Here is a 19,306-nt window from a genome sequence, read left to right on the forward strand (position 1 = left end):
AGCATATTCAAAGATACACAAAAAATAGGAGCATGTATTCTTTTTTGTTCATGTGTTCTCCCTCAAGACAAAAATGGTATTATGAAAAAGATAATCTCTTGATTATTATTCTCATTCTTTGGACTACTCTTTTTGCTCTGATGTTTTATGTAGTTTGAATCCCTCATTTTCCCTTACGAAAATCCTATAGAAAACTGCACAAAATGTAATTTTTTTTTTATTTTTTGAAAATGAAATAGTCATTTGTAGAATAGACTTATTTAGGCTATTCTTACCCTAATTAATTAAAATATTGTTCCCCAAATATTTTTTTATTTTCTTAGAATAACTCTTGGTTAGATTCAGCCAAACACAAAATTAGTGAGGAAAGTATGATGGGTAAAAAGTAATTGTGTGAAACTTAAAAGCCATGTGTAATGGTATTTCTGCAAGAATATATATTAATAGTTTCAATTTGAAATACTGTAGTAGCATTTAGAGAGGTATTATTCTGTAGTGCTTAAAAATACACATTTGAAGCCATTTCTCTCAGTAGTTTTGTGACAAATACAAAGTGGTTTTCATTCTACAAAGTGATCATGGGTACATAAATTAAGAAGGAAAGGTGGGGAAATCCAAAAGGCAGAGGGTGTAAAGGAGCTCTAGGTCTAAGAAATTGTAATTCTCCTGAGTAAGAAATTGTAATTCTCCTGAGTTTTTTAGGAGCACCTGCTGTGTCAGATATTGTGGCAGGTGCTGAGGAAAGGCTACAATCTCTGGTTTATAAAGAGCTTTGACCTCTCATCCTACCCTTCCTTTCATAGCAACAGTAATAAGTAATCAGTTCAGCCTTGGGGTGGGCAGTAGAAAGTCACCTAGTGTAATAGGGCTTTCTGTGGTTTTAATATAAAGAGACATATTTGGGATAGGCCCATAAATGCCTTATAAGGAAGATGCCATTTGCATATAATTTTCAAATACATTTAACATGTGTTATTTATGAATGAAAATACATGAACCACATATTATCTTTAAAAAAAATATCTCTTCCTAGAGGATGTATATTTATTGGTAAAATTTATAAGTGGTAAACAAAAGTTTCTTATTCAAAGGCAGTGGTTTATTCCAAATGCTTAAACAATATTAGCACTTTATTACTCATTTATTAAACTAACTTCAACAAGATAATTCATTTTGCTTAAAGTTTTAAAATTTCCCTTAGGAAAGGATGGCATTTATGTCACATGTATTACTTTGGGCTTATAAGTGTAGCCTAGAAAATATCACAGTTGAGAGCCTTTAAAATGTAATTTCAGGGTTTAGTTACTAAATGAATGTCAACTTGATTCCAAATTACTTTCTTAAAATATTTTGTCAAAAAATAAAATTTTAAAGCAAATCCAGATTCTATTTTTGGATAGGTAAATAATAGCAATCAAATTCAGTTATTACTACTTACACTTACTATTTATCCAGAATATTTGTTGAATAAACAAATGGAATTGCAAAATACTGTTTTTGTTGTTACATAGAGAAGTATAGACATTAACACTTATTGCAGTTTCCTGGGGATTTTTAAAATAAAGACTCATCTTCCGTAAATATTTCTTGATAATACTTTATATGTCCAACTTTTCTTTACTGTTTGTATTTTCTATTTATTGTGAATTTTAGTTTATTCTTGAATACATCTTCTAGGAGACCATATAAACATTCTAACTATTCAAAATAAAAGTGTTGATTGCATATTCTGTACTGTTAACATTGTTTGTTTTTATCCTAGCAAGAATAAAATCATAGGCACTAGAATATATTTCCATAATATACTGTTGATCATTATATTCACCAGTTTTTATTAATGGATATAAAGTAGATCCTGATGAGAGAGTGTATTATACTTCTATTATTTATCACTTATCCTGAATTTTTAAATAAGCATATATTTTAAAGTCTTAAATCTAAAATGCCTTAAAAATTTATCTAAATTCTATTCCCTATTTTAAAATAGTGCCTTGAATTCTTCTTTCTGCTTTTGTCTTTTCCTTTTTTTCCTACTAGATGAATGATGTACATTTTTTGGTGACATGTAGTCAAATATTGGTTTGGTACAAGGAGGTCTTAACTGAAAATGGGAGTCAGGGTCCTGGAATCTAAGCTTAGCTAGTCGCTTAACCTTTCTGGGCCTCAGTATCTATACTTGTAAATGTAGAAAGTTGACCAGCTGACCAGTGAGATCTCTGCCAACTCTAAAATTCTGAATCTAAGAAATTAAAGAATAAAAATAATTTTGGATTATGAAATGTTAAGTAGTATATACATTTAAGTAGATAAAAGAAAAAAATAATATAAACTTGATAATGTACATCATTTGTAATTCTAATAAGCTAATTAACTAACTGAAAGATTCTGCTTTAGTGTTCTCATCTATTAATAACTGCATTATCAGGCCAATAAAATCTATTACTAAAAAGTTGTAAATTCTAGCAAATTTTGTTGGAAAAAAGAGTATAGTAACTAGTACTGTGTGCAATCCTTATAACTAGCCAAGGCCAACATGCAGGTCCTATATGATCGCCTTCTCAGAAGAAAACAGCCACGAACCCAGAAAGACACCTGTCTAGGTATGTTTATAAATAGGTTAAGTAAATCTCTTTAAATTAGTATGAAATTTTGATTTCAATTAGTGTCCAATTTCAAAATTATATTTATTAATATAATATATTCCCACTAGTCTTATTTTAGAACTTACTTTTAGAATCAGTCTGGTTTATAAGCTTTGGTTAATTTCTTAATTTGTAAATTGAGGTTTTAATTTAAAACTGGGAAATGGTAAATATGAAGATCTTTTTTGGCTTTTCTGTATTTTTTTCTAGTTACTATAAAGAACCCTTTCTGAAAACCTTGTTTATTGCCAGAATTATTGGTTTAATGATGTTATTTTAAATTTGGTGAAAGTAATGATATCTTTGGATAGGCCTAATGATAATATAAAATATGATTTAAAAATTGAAGCTAGTTTCATGAATTGCAGAAAAAGAGAAACATGGTCCATATATGTTTTTTCTCTTTTAGAATTAGTTTGCATTTATTTTTATTTTTCTAAATTTAAAAATAAATAAATCACAGCTATTTGGGTACATTACATATTAAAAGGAAATTCCAATCTCATTTTTATTGGTATATTTATTTCTATATATAAAGCATTAGTACTTAATTACTATCTTTCCATAGTGTCTATTGAAAGTTTTTACTTTGTGTTGAGTAGATCATCACATTTACATTTTCTAAAATTATGAAAGGTGTAGAAATTAAAATATAAAATAAAATCACAGTATTTCTTAGTTTTCAGAAGTATAAACAAAAGGAAATTGAAGAGCCAAAATCTTTTTTCGAAAGTAATTGTAAAATTACAGAACTCATAATATGAAATTGTGACCATTTATGACATGTTTAGTGTTCTTTTTTAGCAATTAAAATATACTTTAAACTATTTTACTGCTAATTACTGTCAATTTTTATGAGTGTTATAAGTAGTTTTACAGAATGCTGCTTCTATAATTAGACCTATATTAAGAAAGGGACAGTTTTTGGTTGAGTGGAAAAGGGCTTGATTCAGAACATAAGTATAATGTGATGAATAACAATTTTTAGAAATATTTTTTAATCCTTAAACCTAGCATTATGAACTGTTGTAAATATCCGTTGGATGGATGGGTGAATGGATTTAGAAAATAAGTTAAAAGACATGTAGCCTTGAACTCAGCAGCTCCAATTTTCTTAACCTGTGTCATAGAAATAAGAGCACTAGTATGTAAAGTTGTATGTGCATAAGCATATGTTAATTGCAACATTGTTTTTAGTGGCAAAACACTGAAAGCAAAACAAAACACTGAAAACAAAGATATATGCCCTTTAGTTTTGGGCAAAATGTGGAATATGGAATATATGATAATGCACTCACACTGGAATAATATGCAGCCATTTAAAAAAAACCCTAAAGGGCTACCATATTTCCATGGAGAAAAAAGCAAGTTGCAGAAAAGTGAGTAGTCTCACTTTTGTAAAATAATTAGTGGCTCAAAAAATTCTATATATGTATATATATGTTTGAAAAATATAGGGTATATTTTAGACTGTAATCATGGATTGGCAGGAAAAACCAAGTTTAAAAAAATACTGTGTATGTAAGATAATGATGACGTTTTATACATGTGTTTAAAATTGTATATGTGTATATATAATTTTAAAAAGAAAGTTTATTTTAAATTTAAAGAGAAAAATTAATGTACAATTTTAAACTGAATTAAAACTCCTAAATGATTTTAAAATCATTTCAACTCGAAGATTTTGAAGTTAACTTTTGCTTTCAAGCATTCTTCAGCGTATCATTTGCAAGGAAGTAGCTCCAGCTAGCCAAAATGCAAATAAATATATGTAAAGATTAGAAAAATGTGTCAAAATTCAAAACATTTAAAGACTTTAAAAGTTTAAGTTTAAAATCTATATATATTTTTTAAATTCAGAGGTAGGTTATTATGTAACCTACTAAAACTAATTTTTCTGATTTTATTCTATCATAGGAAAAGACCTTGAGTATTGTGAAAACAGATCTTGGCATATGGAAGTTGTGATTTTAATACAGGGTCTACTGCTGGGTTTTTGTTTACTTGGAAAACTTAATTATTAGAAGCAATTGATTTATGAAAACCAGTGAAATGGTTTATGTAATCTTAGTGAATTTATTTAGTAATCAATGAATTAACCAAATTAGTTATTTACTATCACCTAGTTAGTGATGCTATTTCTTGGTGTATACTAATATTTACATACAATCTTATTTATATACTTTGTGAATAACATTGGTCCTGTTGATTTTAGTTACCATCAGATTCATTCATTGTTCATATTACTGCTTGGTTGTATTTACTAGAGTCATACTTGTTTATTTTATCAAATTTAAATGTTTTTCATTGTTTTTATCAAATAGAAAACATTCAGTCTACCTGATGAAATAGTGAGCTGATGAGTAAACTCAGGGATATCATATAATATGTTTCTGTCTTTGGGTGGGAATGATCTATTAAAGTCTCAAACAAGATTGTGAGATTTTGTGTGATCATAACTATGCTGTTGTAGATCTTTCAAGAGAACTCAGTTTGGTTACTAGTTTAAAATTAAATTTATCAACAGATGACATTTCAGGCCTTAATTTGTTCCCTGCAAAAGATAACTAATTAATAAATATTTATGTTGTGTTGATTTATATATTTCCTTATAAATATTACCATTTTAGTTAAAAACTAATTTAGGGATCAGGTGTAGCCCAGTGGTTTGAGCACCTGCTTCCATGTCCTGGGATCAATCCCTGCTACCTCCTAAACAAACAAACAGACAAACCAAACTAATCTATACACTCCTTTATGGATAGTTATAGCATACATTAAATAAATCAGGATTGTAGGGAGAAAATTGCCTCAGTTTAAGAATATCTTATAGGAAACTTAATTCAATTAAATTAGGAACTCTTTAATGGAAAGGATTTTGCCATTCATTTTCATTAAATAGCCTATACTCCAGGTATGTTTTAAATATATTTCAGTTATAAAAATTAATTTGACTTGAACTTCTCAGGAAAAGCTCCTGTAAAAAGCAAAGTAAATCTGTATATAATGTAAAATACTAAACTTTTACTGAAAATTACAAAGTATAATATACACTAAAATATAATTATGTTTATCTTTTCTTTGATGTGGAAGTTACTTACAGAGTCACTATCTCCATGACATTATTAGCTTCTTGTAAGAACTGAGGCACTCTATTTAATAATAGAATTTAATAATTATCATATTACCTGTATAATTAGTGTGTTTATGAAAATATTATATTGAAGCATAATTCATGGACTATAATGCAAATATTTTTCAGTCTTCCATTTTTAAGGGAATTTAAGTTATTTATATAATTTCAAAAGTCTTTTTCAGATCTAGTGTTGAAGTATTTCCTTTAATTATTCTTTACTCCTTTCAGAGGAAATGGATGTAGAAGCTCGACTTACTGAACTATGTGAAGAAGTAAAGGTATTTGGACTTTTTAAATTCACATTATTAAGTTATTTAAATGGTTTCTGTTTCCTACTAAATATTTTGTTTAAGAAAACTTAAATGATTTATCTTTCTAAATTACAAAGATAAAAGGGTTGATCATGGTAGAACTGCAACTTGGTTGATTAAAAGACATTTGACTTCAGCGTGTTGTTAAATAGTCATTTAAAATATATATTGTTCTGCATATAAAAAAGTAGTAAAGATAGTTATCAAAAATGCATTATTTTCTTCTCTTTACTTAGAGGAATTCTGGACAACTTTTTTGAGCATTTACTTAAACTTATGTATTTTATAAAATCGTGTTTTCAAATGAAAAAATGGTTTTATTTAAAGGAACCAATGTGTGTCTCAGATTATTTTCCAGTTGCCAAGGAACTAAATGTTTTAATATTTAAAATCAATATGTGGTGGTGGACTTGACCCGGTGGTTAGGGCGTCCGTCTACCACGTGGGAGGTCTGTGGTTCAAACCCTGGATCTCCTTGACCTGTGCGGAGCTGGCCCATGCACAGTGCTGATGCGTGCAAGGAGTGCCGTGCCACGCAGGGGTGACCCCAGCATAGGGGAGCCCCACGCGCAAGGAGTGCGCCCCGTAAGGAGTGCCGCCCAGTGTGAAAGAAAGTAAAGCCTGCCCAAGAATGGTGCCACACACACGGAGAACTGACACAAGATGACTCAACAAAAAGAAACACAGATTTCCGTGCCGCTCACAACAGAAGTGGACAAAGAAGACGCAGCAAATAGACACAGAGAACAGACAACTGGGGTGGGGGGGAAGGGGAGAGAAATAAATAAATAAATCTTAAAAAAAAAATTAATATGTGTTTCACTCTTTGTCAGCTACACAATGGAAGAAATCAGAGAAATGAATCAAACAAAAATATATATTTAGAATGGAATGTGTTTCCATATGTAAATTCAAATGAACATCTAGATGCCTTTGACAATCTGAAATGGTTATTTACTTTCTCCTTAGAAACTTTTGCTTTTGCAGGATATAGTATTAATTGCAGTATTAATTTTATATACCATCCTAGAGGCTTTCCCCACAGGTCAAATAAGATAAGTATTTTCTTTTTAAAAAATCAATTATGTCCTCGTAATAGTAACCCAAAAGAGTATTAAACACTTAGAAATAATCTTAATAAAATACATGTATAATTAAAATATGAAAAATATTTACAATGTTTCACCAAAAGAGTAAAGTGAATTTGAATAAATGGTGGAGAGAGAATCAGTGAAAGATACTGATTTTTCTCAGTAATTTTGATGAGTCCAAATCAAAATTCCATTGGAATTTTTTATTGTAAAAATTAAAGATAGCTAAGAAAAACTTTATAATATAAATGAAGCAGGAATTACCCAAACGGATATTGATATATATAATAAAACTGTAATAATGTAATTAGGATAGAACTTCTTTAAAAATAGAAAGACAAATCAATGAACTAAATAGTACTGAAACAGTCACTAATATATTTAAGAGCTGGTTAAATAATAAAATATAACAAACATTGGAGTTTATAAATGATGTTGGTAAGATTAGGTCTTCATACCATGCTGCAGAAGCAATTCTAAATGGAACAAAGAGTTGTGTCAAAAAATTTTTTTAAATCTGCATGTATATGAACATATACACAAACTGATTTTAGATATGAAATGTCTTCGTCAGACTACCAGTAAAAAACAATAAAATAAGATATTGATAATTTGAAACTTCTTTATGACAAATTGTACTATAAATAAATTTGAAAGTAAATAATAAATTAAAAGAATATTTGCAAATATTTTGCTAAAACAGGCAAATAAGTAATACTTGTAATATCTAAAGAGCCCCTGTGAATCAGTTTCAAATACAATGACTTGAATATATAAAGAGCTCTTACAAATCAGTAGGAAAACCTGACTCCCATTTTTCATATTACTTGTAGGACAGACACCCAATTACAAAAAACGTCTAATATATGACAAATATTCAGTCTCAGTAATCATCAAAGAAACAAAATTTAAATATTCTGATACTATTTTTAACCTATCGAATTACCTGCGATTTTTTAAATAACAGTGTGATATTATTGAAATGTGAGATACAGATTCTCCTACCTTATAGATCTTTTTTTTAGAGATTAATTTGACAGTATGTATTCAAAACCAAAAACAATATTCCTTGTCAAGCATTCTGTCCCAAAGGAGTAATCAGAGACTAATACAAAGACATTTATTACAGTGTGATTTATAATATTGTAAAAATACTAGCCTGATAAATATCCAAGGGTAGGAGAATGGTTAAACAAATTGTGGGACATTTGTAATATAAAAAATTTATACAGGCTTTTAAAAAATTGATACTTTTATCAAATTTTTGATGACCTGGAAATCCTAATATTGTGTTATTGGATCTCTGTAAGCCAAGATAATGTTATTTGATAAAAATTTTGGTTTTCAGAACTCTATTAAAATCATCTGGAGAAAAAATTTTAAAAAATCATTTAGGGACAATATTTCATCTTATTTTAGACAATGTTTTAATCTTCTAGTATATTCTTAAGAGACATATAGGAGAAGAAGCAGAGTAATTGAATCTCTGATGCATTGTTGGTGGGAATGTTAAAAATGGTACAGCCACTGGAAAGCAATATGGCAGTTTCTCCAAAAGTTAAATATAGATTTACCGTATGATCTGGCAGTCCCACTTCTAGATATATACCCAAAGAAAGTGAAAATAGGGTCTCAAACTTGTACAGCATCGTTTACAGCAGCATTATTCACAACAGCCAAAAGGTAGAAACAACACAAGTATCCATCGTCAGATGAATGGATAAACAATGTGGTACATACATACACTAAGACACATTGTAATTTGGAAGAAACTATTGAAACATTATGCTAAGTGCAAGATGAATAAGGACAAATATATGGTGTCACTTATCAGAGATGTCTAGAAACAGCAAAGACAGAAGACACGAAATTCAAGGTTAATGGGATGGGGAAGGGAAAGTATGTTTGAGGGATATGGAGTGTATGTAAATAAAATTAATTTTTTGAAAATGAAAAAAGATGAAAGTCTTGTTAGCTTCATATCTAATACATTTATTAATCACTTCCTGTGCAAAACACATTTGTACATTTATCATATGTTGATGAATTTTTCCATAAATTCTGGAAATATTTTTCTAATCTGGATCCTGTAATTCCTCATTCATTCATTTATTTATTCAATGAGTCAATATTTATTGAGTGACTACTGTGTACCAGGAAAGATGCAAAAGTGAAATGGGCTATTGGCCCTTCCCTTCTTGCTAATTCTGCTATAGTTTTGTTTTATGTCTTCTCTGAGTTAGGAAGAATAAGTGGAAGCTTGGTTTGGGGAGGCAGGAAGGGAAGCCTACAATGCTTCAAAAAGAAATAAAAATAAATGAGATAGGGAAGCAGACTTGGCCCAATGGATAGGGCATCTGCCTACCACATGGGAGGTCTGCAGTTCAAACTCCGGGCCTCCTTGACCCATGTGGAGCTGGCCCTTGTGCAGTGCTGATGCGCTCAAGGAGTGCCATGCCACGCAGGAGTGTCCTCCGCGCACGAAAGAAAGTGCAGCCTGCCCAGGAATGGTGCCGCACACACAGAGAGCTGACACAACAAGATGACACACAGAAAGAGACACAGATTCCCGGGTGCCCCTGAAAAGGATGGAAGTGGTCACAGAAGAATAGAAGAACACGCAGTGAATGGACACAGAGCAGACAATGGGGGAGGGGGGGTTAGGGGGATAAGGGGAGAGAAATCTTTTTTTAAAAAAATAAATGAGATAATATTTAATAGGGAACATTTGGGGATTTTTCTTTTGGAGAAGGAGAAAGTGGATATATAATTAGTACAATTTGGAGCATGTTGAATTTAAACAACTTTCTTTTCATGTCCAAGTACAGTTATCTAATAGGTAATGGATTAATGGATCTAGAGCTCAGGAGAGAGATATGATAGGAGATGGAGGTTTAGCAATCATTAGTGTATTGATAGTGATCAAGAGTGTGAAAGTGACTTTCAGCCTCAGCCTGAATAGGCTACTTGCACCTTCTTTACAATAAGGAATTAAGTCAGCATCTATCTATGTATTTAAGATAGATTTGCTAATGTTACTAGTAATTGAAAGACAGATTTTTGTAGCAAGATATTACCTGCCTGAAAACTAACTGCAGCCTCAATGAAATTTTTTCAATTCCTATACTCCTAATAACAAATACTTGCCCATAAGAGAAGCAATCGTTCTGATTTACAGTCTTTTATTATTATTTAAAAATCCTTTATTAATTCAAGATTAACCAATTGCCTTTGAGAAGATTTTGTATTTCATCATACCATTCAGTACTCTTAACTTTGATGATCAGTTTAGGTGAGCTGTTAAATAAATTGGGTAACTTAATATCACTATTAGAACTCTCATATTGTATAATTGTTTACCTGTTTTTCTTTCCTCACTAGACCATGTACTTCTCGTATTATTTTTCGTATCTTTAGAATATAGGCCCTCGCATTTAAATTGTGCTCAGTAGGTAGTGGATGAATGAATTGTTAGAAGAAAGCAAAGATGTGTACTACCACGAGCAAATAGAACCTAGGAACATTGAAGAGAAGAAAAAGCAGTACTTCAGAAAGGATATCAGTCCTTTCTCAGGAATTATAGAAGAGTTATATCACTTAGGTATGCGTATTAAATATAGTTACAGCATTAACTGATTAGGGGAAAGTCTTATTTTTAGGATTCATTACTTTAAAAAATTTTATAACTTTAATCATTATTTTTGCTTTGCTTAAAATTCCCAGTATTTTAGTGTTTGTATTTTGAAGTTGATCATACTCTAGAATCCTAATTTATAATTTTAGATTCAGTATTAAAGTTTCTCAGGTATTGAAATATTGGTCAGTTGTTGAAAATTTCTGCAATAGTTATTAATTAAAGAGAAAAAGCAGTTGGTTTTTTGGTCTCTTTTTCTCTGTATATACACATATACATTTTTTTGAAAACTATAAATTTGCCTTTATATTAATATTCTCAATAAAATATTATATTTAGGTATTTACACTAGGACTCTAGAAGCAGTGAAGGTTTTTCCTTGTCATTTCAGAAAATAGAAAATCCCGATGAACTGGCAGAACTTATAAATATGAACCTTGCACAACTTTGTTCACTTCTAATGGCCTTATGGGGACAGTTTCTGGAAGTTATAACACTACATGAAGAACTAAGAATATTATTAGCGCAAGAGCACCATACTTTGAGGGTAAGTTAAAGAAAAGTGATATTAGCATTTTGATAAGTATTATCATTTTCTTTTAGAAATTTCTTATGAATAAAAACCCGAATTTTAGCTAATATGTGGATAAATCAGAAAAGAAACATTTATCATTTTGCTATTATTTGATTTCTAATGTTAATAGAATAGTTCAGTTGAGCATATGACCTCTCTCAGTAAAAACCCCTACTAGTAAGAAATACCACTTAAACATAAATAAAATAGAAAATATGTGGTACCAGATAACCACCAGAACCCAAGAACATGAATTATAATCCAGCCTCAATAGGGACAGGAATCTGAAATTAGAGAACCATCTCAAATGAATATATTCTCCTCCCTCTCTTGCCCTACTCTCTTCTCCCTTCCTTCTTTCTGTCCTCCCTCCCCGCCATTCATATAAGGATGTGTATTACAAACATGGTAGGATTGGGGGAGTAGTCTAGTCATATATTTTTGCATTAGTCCACATACACACATTACACAGAAAACTTTGTACACACTTTATTGTGTAGCATCTTAAGAGACTATATTAAACATCTGACTACCTTTCCAGTGTCATCAAAACTATCTGCATTTGTACTAATTTTACTGTCCTGTTTGGAGTTCCTCTGAAGCATCAAGCTTATTTTCTTTTTTCCTTTTTCTTTCTAATTGTGAAACATAACATAAAATCAGAAAAATGTATAAGCATGCATACCTTAACAAATCATTTAAAGCATATACTCTTCCACCCATAACTCAGATCAAGAAATAGAATCTTGCCAGCAATACTGAAGTGTCCTCTATGTCTTCTCAAATTACTATTCCCTGCCTGACATTTAAAAGTAATTACCATCCTGACTTTTATGATAATGAATTCCTTACTTTTCTATTGATTTTATCACTTATGCATACACACTAAATGAGAGGTTTTTTTCAGCTTATTTTTGAATTCTGTGTGAATGAAATTATACAGTGTGTATTCTTTTGTATCTTGCTTCCTTCACTCAGAATTTTGCTTCTGATATTGATCCATATTTTTGTCCGTAGCTATAGATTATTCATTTTCATTGCTGTGATAGATTCCATTTGAATATACCCATTATTTCTTTATCCATTCTCCTGTTTGTGAACATTTGAATTGCTCCTAACTTGTAGTGCTCACAAATCAAGTTGCTAGAACATTTTTGTACCTGTTTCATGACTTTGAAGTTTTAACCTGCGAGGGAAATTACTGGGTCATAGGATGTGCATAACTTCAATTTTACTAGTTAATACCACACTGTTTTCCAGAATAGTACCAGTTTACACTCCACCAGCAATGTTATGAGAGTTCTTATTGTTCCATATATTCCCCAACCTTGGTTTTTTTAGAATATTAATTTTTGCCACTTTGGTGGGTGTGAAATTGTATCTCACTGTGCTTTAATTCCCATTTTTCTAAAGACTTATGGAGTTGAACGCCCTTTTATATGATTATTGGCTAAATAGATTTCCTCTTGGAAAGGTGACTGTCAAATCTTTCATTCATTTTTCTATAGCGTTATCTTTTTCTTCTTAATTTATAATAGTTTTCCATGTATTCTAAGTACTGGTCCTTTGTCATGTTTTATAAATGTCTTTTCTTCATGGATACTGTCTTTATGCTTTTTTTTTTTTTTTTTTTTTTTTTTTTAAGATTACCAGGGATTGAACCCAGGACCTCAGGCATGGAAAGCAGGCACTCAACCACTGAGCTACAACTGCTCCCCAATAAGAGTTGGGTTTTTGTTGTTGTTGTTTGTTTGTTTGTTTGTTTGTTTATTTTTAGGAGGTACCAGGGATTGAACCCGGGACCTCATACATGGGAAATGGGCGCCCTACCACTTGAGCCACATCCACTTCCATTTATGCTGTCTTTTGAGGAACTGAAATTCTTAATTTTTGTGTAGATGGAACAGAAGAGAAGGGGCAGACACCAATATATCCTTTTTTGGACATAATATATAGAGATCAGCAGGGAGAAGGTAGAATTTTCAATACATGTTATTGGGACAATTGGGTATTTATCCTTTGAGTTTTCATGAAATGATACTATATATTGTAGTTAACATGATCCTCATAGTAAATTTTATTCTTTTATAGACTGGATAAAATAGTGTAATCGTGAAACTCACCTCACCAATGGTCAGTCTTACTCTTAGTATAACAATTTAGAATGAATAGAGTAATAGATAGGATGCAGACTTTTTCAAGCAATTCTTCGTTAACATTATTTTTCACAACCAAAATTTTGAGCAATGACATATTAAAGCATTTAAGGGTCTCACACTAAAACTTCTTTAAAAGTAAAGTTTATGAAAGAGGTCTTGCTGACACTCTTATTTGAAATTTAAGACACCGACAAGGACATGAAAGGCAGCCCACCTCCACTAAGAGGTAAGCTAAATGTATACCAACACATCAGGTAAAATTACCTTGAAAAGTAATTCTGAACAGGCAGCCAAGGTTTCAGTTTTCTATACTGTTGAATAGGAGTAAGCAAACTTCTTCTATAAAAGGTCAAATAGTAAATATCTTAGACTTTGCAGGTTGTATGTGTCTGTTGTAACTACTCATCTCTGCCTATATTAGCCAGGGTTCCCTAGGGAAACAGGACCAGCAGGAGATATCTGTAAATAGTATGAGTTTTTATAAAACTTGTTTCATGCAACTGTGGGGATGCATAAATTCAAATTTTGTTGAGCAGGCTGCAACCTGGGAACTCTGAAGGTTTTTGGTGAACTCCCAAGGAGAAACTGGCTGGCTCAAGTATCTCTGAAAATTCCCTCTTCTGACTGCTGAAATCATCACTTCTCCTTTTAATGCCTTCAACTGATTGATGAGATGTCTCTCATTGTTGAAGGCGGTCTCCTTAGTTGATTGTAGATGTAATCAGCCATATATGCAATCAACTTACTGATGATTTAAGTCCAGAAAATATCCTCACAATAACAAATCAGACCAAACAACTGAATACCATCACCTTGCCAAGTTGACCCATAAACCTAACCATCACACTATGGTTGCAGCATGAGAGCAGGTATAGGCAATATGTAAGACAAATTAGTGTGGATGTGCTCCAATAAAGCTTTATTGAAAAAAGCAGGTGGTGGGCCAAGTTTGGCTAACAGGCTGTAATTTGCCAACTCATCCATTAAAAAGTAAGATGAGAGGGGATATCTCCTCCTATAAGAGTTAAAGCAAATTAAAAGTCAGCTTGAGGGTATTTTTAGCAGCCAGTGGAAGTAAAGTCCAGCAGCAGGGAATAGTTTGGGGAAGGTAACCGTCAAGGTATTTTTTTAAAATAACGTTTGTTGTTGTTGTTTTTAAAGATACTTAGGTTAATTACATGTCACATAAAAAATATAGGGGATTCCCGTATGCCCCACTCCCCACACCTCCCACATTTTTCCACATAAACTGCATCCTTTGTTAGTGAGGTACATTCATTGTAATTGATGAACACATTTTGGAGCATTGCCACTAAGCATGGATTAAAATTTACATTGTAATATACATTGTCTTCCACTCAATTCTGTAGATTATGGCAAGATTTATAATGGCCTGTATCTGTTGTTGCAGTGTCATTCAGGACAATTCCCAAGTCCCAAAAATGCCCCCATATTACACCTGTTTTACCCTGTCCCTGCCCTTTAGAACCTCCAGTGGCCACTGCTTCCACATCAATAATATAATTTCTTCCATTGCTAGAATCACAATAAGTCTATAGTAGAATACCACTAAGTCTACTTTAGTCCATCATTCATTCCTGAGGATTCTGGGATGGAGATGTCCACTCCACCTCTAACTGAGAGGAGCTGTGGTCCCATAGGGCCGATGGATGGAACTCTCTTGCTTGCAGTTGTAGACTCTCTGTTCCTTTATATGGTAGCTCTCCATCATCACCTCCCTGTTAGTAGTCCTGGATGAGACCAATGAACTGAACAGTAGGTGCTGCAACTCCATTGAGATTCAGGGCCCAGCTGGCGCATGGACAGCCCAAAGATGTAAGTCTCTTGGGTGTACACCTACCAACTCTGGTACTAATTATAGATTCAAATAGAAGGACAGAAGAGCCATGTGTAGGGAAACCACAACTGAGTCCAACTCTGTTTTTCTGGGAACATAAATTCCAAAGTAGGGCTCACTGGCAAAGCAACAAACTCCTGAGCTATCTGCCCTGATTGTAGTGTCTGGATGTCTCCAGAGCCCTCAGGAGCCCTGCTATTTGGGGTAGTATCTACTTTGGCAGTGAAAGAGATCCTGCTGAGATGTGCATAAGTGTAACCTCTGGAATAACCTCCCAACTCACTTTGAAGTCTCTTAGCCATATCAACTCATTTGTCTTTACCTTTTCCCCTTTTTGATCAAGGTCTTTTTCCAGTTACATTGCTAGTTGGTGCTTGGTAGTAATCCCGCGGTGCCAGGAAGGCTAATTCCTGGGGGTCATGTCCCAGGGATGTCCCTGCATTGGTGCGGGATGTCAGTCATGGGGGATACATGGAAGGAATGGGATACCTGGGAGGAAGCTCACTTGGGCATATATATAAGTGATATAAATGTGTTGAAATGTTCATAGAGCATCGTCACAGTGGGTGGTGATTTACACAGTACCCAAAAGAGTGTCAATCCGTATCCTGGGGAGCTCTGCCACATTCTCTAATGGATCAGCAAGAATTTCCTGAGTACAGGGGCAATGGCTACTGAAGGAGGGTGGTCCGTTGATGGGCCCTTGATATTGATGACTGTGCATATGAACCTTTACTCTTGAAATTGAAACTTAGCCTAGTCTTATAGGGTGCCTAAGAGTTGCTTCCTGGGAGCCTCCTTGTTGTTTAAATGTGGCCTCTCTCTAAGCCAAACTCAGCGTATAAATACATTGCCTTCCCCGCAGTGTGGGACATGTTGTTTTTACTTGGGGCCAGGACTTCATACATGGGAAGCCAGTGCTCAACCACTGAGCCATATTGGCTACCCTGAGCTGGTGGGTTTTTTTTTTTTATTTGTTTTGCTTTTTTGTTTTTGTTTTTTCAGGAGGCACCGGGACCTCCCATGAGAGAAGCAGGAGGTCAACCGCTTAAGCCACAACCACACCCAAAAATATGTTTTTAATAGAGAAGAATATCATGGTTAAATTAAATCATTCTGTTAATATCTAGTTCCACTTGAATGGAAGTTCTGGAAAGTGAAAATTAGCAAGAATGTGAGGCAATTTTGTAGTGTAATACTCTATGGGGTTACATAGAGCTGTCCTGGATAGAATTAAGAATTAAAAGGGGAATTTGAATTGCCAGAATACAGCTGTTGAACACCAAATTTTGAGAAGAAGGACAAAGAAGGGAGACCAAGACAAAATTTAGGTTTTTAGAAAATTTAAATGCCAGCGATAAAATTTGAAATTTTATCAGGAGCTTCCCTTTTCTTACCCCATTACAGATAGGGGTCATTTTAACTGCTTACGGAATCAAGGAGGGATAATTAAAACACAACGAGCTAGTGCCCTAATATTCCATTGTCTGGCTTTGCTGTGTATGACAAAAACTGACCATAGTGTCATATTATGTTCTTAAGTTCCCACTCATGAAGTTCAAGAGGAACTTTGTTCATAAACAATCTCAGTATTCAGAGAATGCCATGCTAAGCCTACAATAACCATAGTAATTCAAGGGTCATTTAGGGTTTATTTTTTTATTAGAGAAGTTGTGGGTAACAAAACTATCATGCACAAATACAAGATTCTAATATGCCACCCTGTAATTCACACCTTGCTTTGGTTTGGAATATTAGTTACAATTGGTAAAAAGTACAGTTTTATTGTTGAACTCTTAACTATAGTCCATGGTTTAACTTAGGGTTCACTGTTTGTGTTGTGCAATTCCATGGTTTTTTGTTTTGTTTTTTTTTTAATTCTAGTACCATATATACAACTTAAAATTTCTCCATTCACATACGTAAATCAGTACTGTTAATTATGCACACAGTGCTGTGCTATCATTGCCACCATCCATCACCAGAACTCTTACCTTGTCCCAAATAGAAATTCTGTACATTTTAAGCCTTAACTCTCTATTACCTACCCCCGTCCCATTCTCTGGTAACTTATCTTATACTCTAGATTCTGCCTCTGAATTTGCCTGTTCTAATTATTTCAAATCATTTAGATCATACAATATTGTCCTTTTTGTCTTGCTTATTTCACTTAACATTATTTCTTCAGGGTACATCCATGTTGTCACATGTATCAGAACTTCATTCTTTTTTATGGCTGAATGCTTTTCCATTGTCTGTATGTACCACATTTTGTTTATCCATTCATTAGTTGATAGACCCTTGCGTTGCTTCTGTCTTTGGCAGTTGCTACTAAAGCTGCTATGAACATTGGTGTGCAAGCATTCAATGTTTGTAGAGGAGCAAACTTAGCCATAAACTCTCAAATAATGCATTCGAGGAACAGCACAATTGAGCTAAGTCACATCATAAATTCATGATATGTAATCTTTCCTCATTGGAATGAAAAGCAAATGGAAATGGAAATCTATACATGAAAACAGCTTAATGAATTAGTTCAGTATAGTTCAATCATATTATTTGATATCAAGATTCAGAAAGGGCAGGTTTTCAGATTTGTAGCAAATTAAGTCATTGAAAACTATTGATCTCTATAGTCACATGCTATACACATTCACATGAAAGCATACAGACTCTTGTGTGTGAATGGCTTCTAATGCCCCACACTAATTAAAAAGACAACTGATATATTTTTTACAACTGATATTTATGATCAAGTGAAAGATAACTTTGTCATTTCAAACTGAGAAATGGAATCAAAAAGTGAGAAAACTTGTAAAAAGCAAAAAAATTTTTGAAATTATAATGAATTTTGTGTCAAGAACTGTAAAGAGTAAGAAATTTTACCCTATTTGCAAACTAACCATCTAGCTACCATAGATTCCTGGCTGCTAGCAGAAGGCATGAGACCCCTGGGTCAGAGCCAAAGGGCTGTATTACTCACAACAGTAGCAGTAGTCAGAGTATTATCATTTTGTGCTGCTTCCTCAAGCCCCATTTCCACAGCCCAACATGAAGGCCAGGTTACTCTTGTTTGCCTAGTGGATTGCATTACAGGAGAAAAGCCCAGCCCTTAGGGAACCCAAATATTTTTTTTGATGGATAGTAGACATGTCTGCTATTTGCTCCAAAGGGAATCTCTATCTTCTAAGACTGTAAGCAAACCTGTCCTCTGCTCCAAAGGGAAACATATATCTGTCTTTCCAGGCCATTCCCAATACAAACATTCTTGAGAAGAGTCTGGAACAAAGGCTGGCTGTTCACAAAAGTTACAGAAATACAAGAGACCCACAGATAATTATCTCCCTCTTGTAGAGAACTCACTTTTCATTGCTGTTTATTTCCTCAGTCTTACTGGTAGTGCTTCCAGATTTTTTTCTAAGGCAGAGGTTGGCAAACTATAGTCCAAGGGCCAAATCTGCACCCTGTTTTTGTATGGCCTATGGTCTAAGAAAGACTGTTACATTTTTAAAGGATTGTATTTTAAAAAATAAGAAAACAGGAATATGCAATAGAAATCATGTATGGACCACAATCCTAAAATATTTATTGTCTTGTCCTCTACAGAAAATTTTTCAGACTTAGGAGGAATAGGTCATTCATAGAGCCCTGAACTTAAATATATTATGAGAACAGTTGATGTTCATCCACATCATCATGTAACTAGAAAATTCCATTGCTTTTCTTCTTTTTTTTTTTTTTAGTATTTTCTGACTCATTCTTGTATATGTTTAGATCATCAGTGAAACTGTAGAACTGTACTTTTAATTGAAGATCACAAATATTTTTAGTTACTATATGGATTCGTCTCTGCCAGTTTTATTCCTTGTTTGGGCTAGGGTGAAATATGAATAAGTATTTT

General features: G+C 32.9%; 1 protein-coding gene across 49 annotated transcripts in view; it reads left to right on the forward strand.

Moving 5' to 3' along the window:
• The window catches only part of FAM135A (family with sequence similarity 135 member A), a 123,270-nt gene that overhangs the window by 59,793 nt on the left and 44,171 nt on the right, over positions 1 to 19,306 (forward strand). For 17 of the 49 annotated variants that reach the window (XM_058306970.2, XM_058306946.2, XM_058306962.2 and 14 more), the window contains 2 exons: positions 6,007 to 6,056; positions 11,206 to 11,361. In XM_058306970.2, the coding sequence (XP_058162953.1) occupies positions 6,007 to 6,056; positions 11,206 to 11,361 (206 nt within the window). Of the gene's footprint in view, positions 1 to 2,522; positions 2,601 to 3,839; positions 4,022 to 6,006; positions 6,057 to 11,205; positions 11,362 to 19,306 lie in introns of those variants that run through there. The other 32 variants (XM_004482922.5, XM_004482928.5, XM_004482925.5 and 29 more) reach the window with 4 other exon arrangements.

This window comes from Dasypus novemcinctus, chromosome 11 (assembly GCF_030445035.2).
Source record: "Dasypus novemcinctus isolate mDasNov1 chromosome 11, mDasNov1.1.hap2, whole genome shotgun sequence".
Taxonomy (NCBI): Eukaryota; Metazoa; Chordata; class Mammalia; order Cingulata; family Dasypodidae; genus Dasypus; species Dasypus novemcinctus.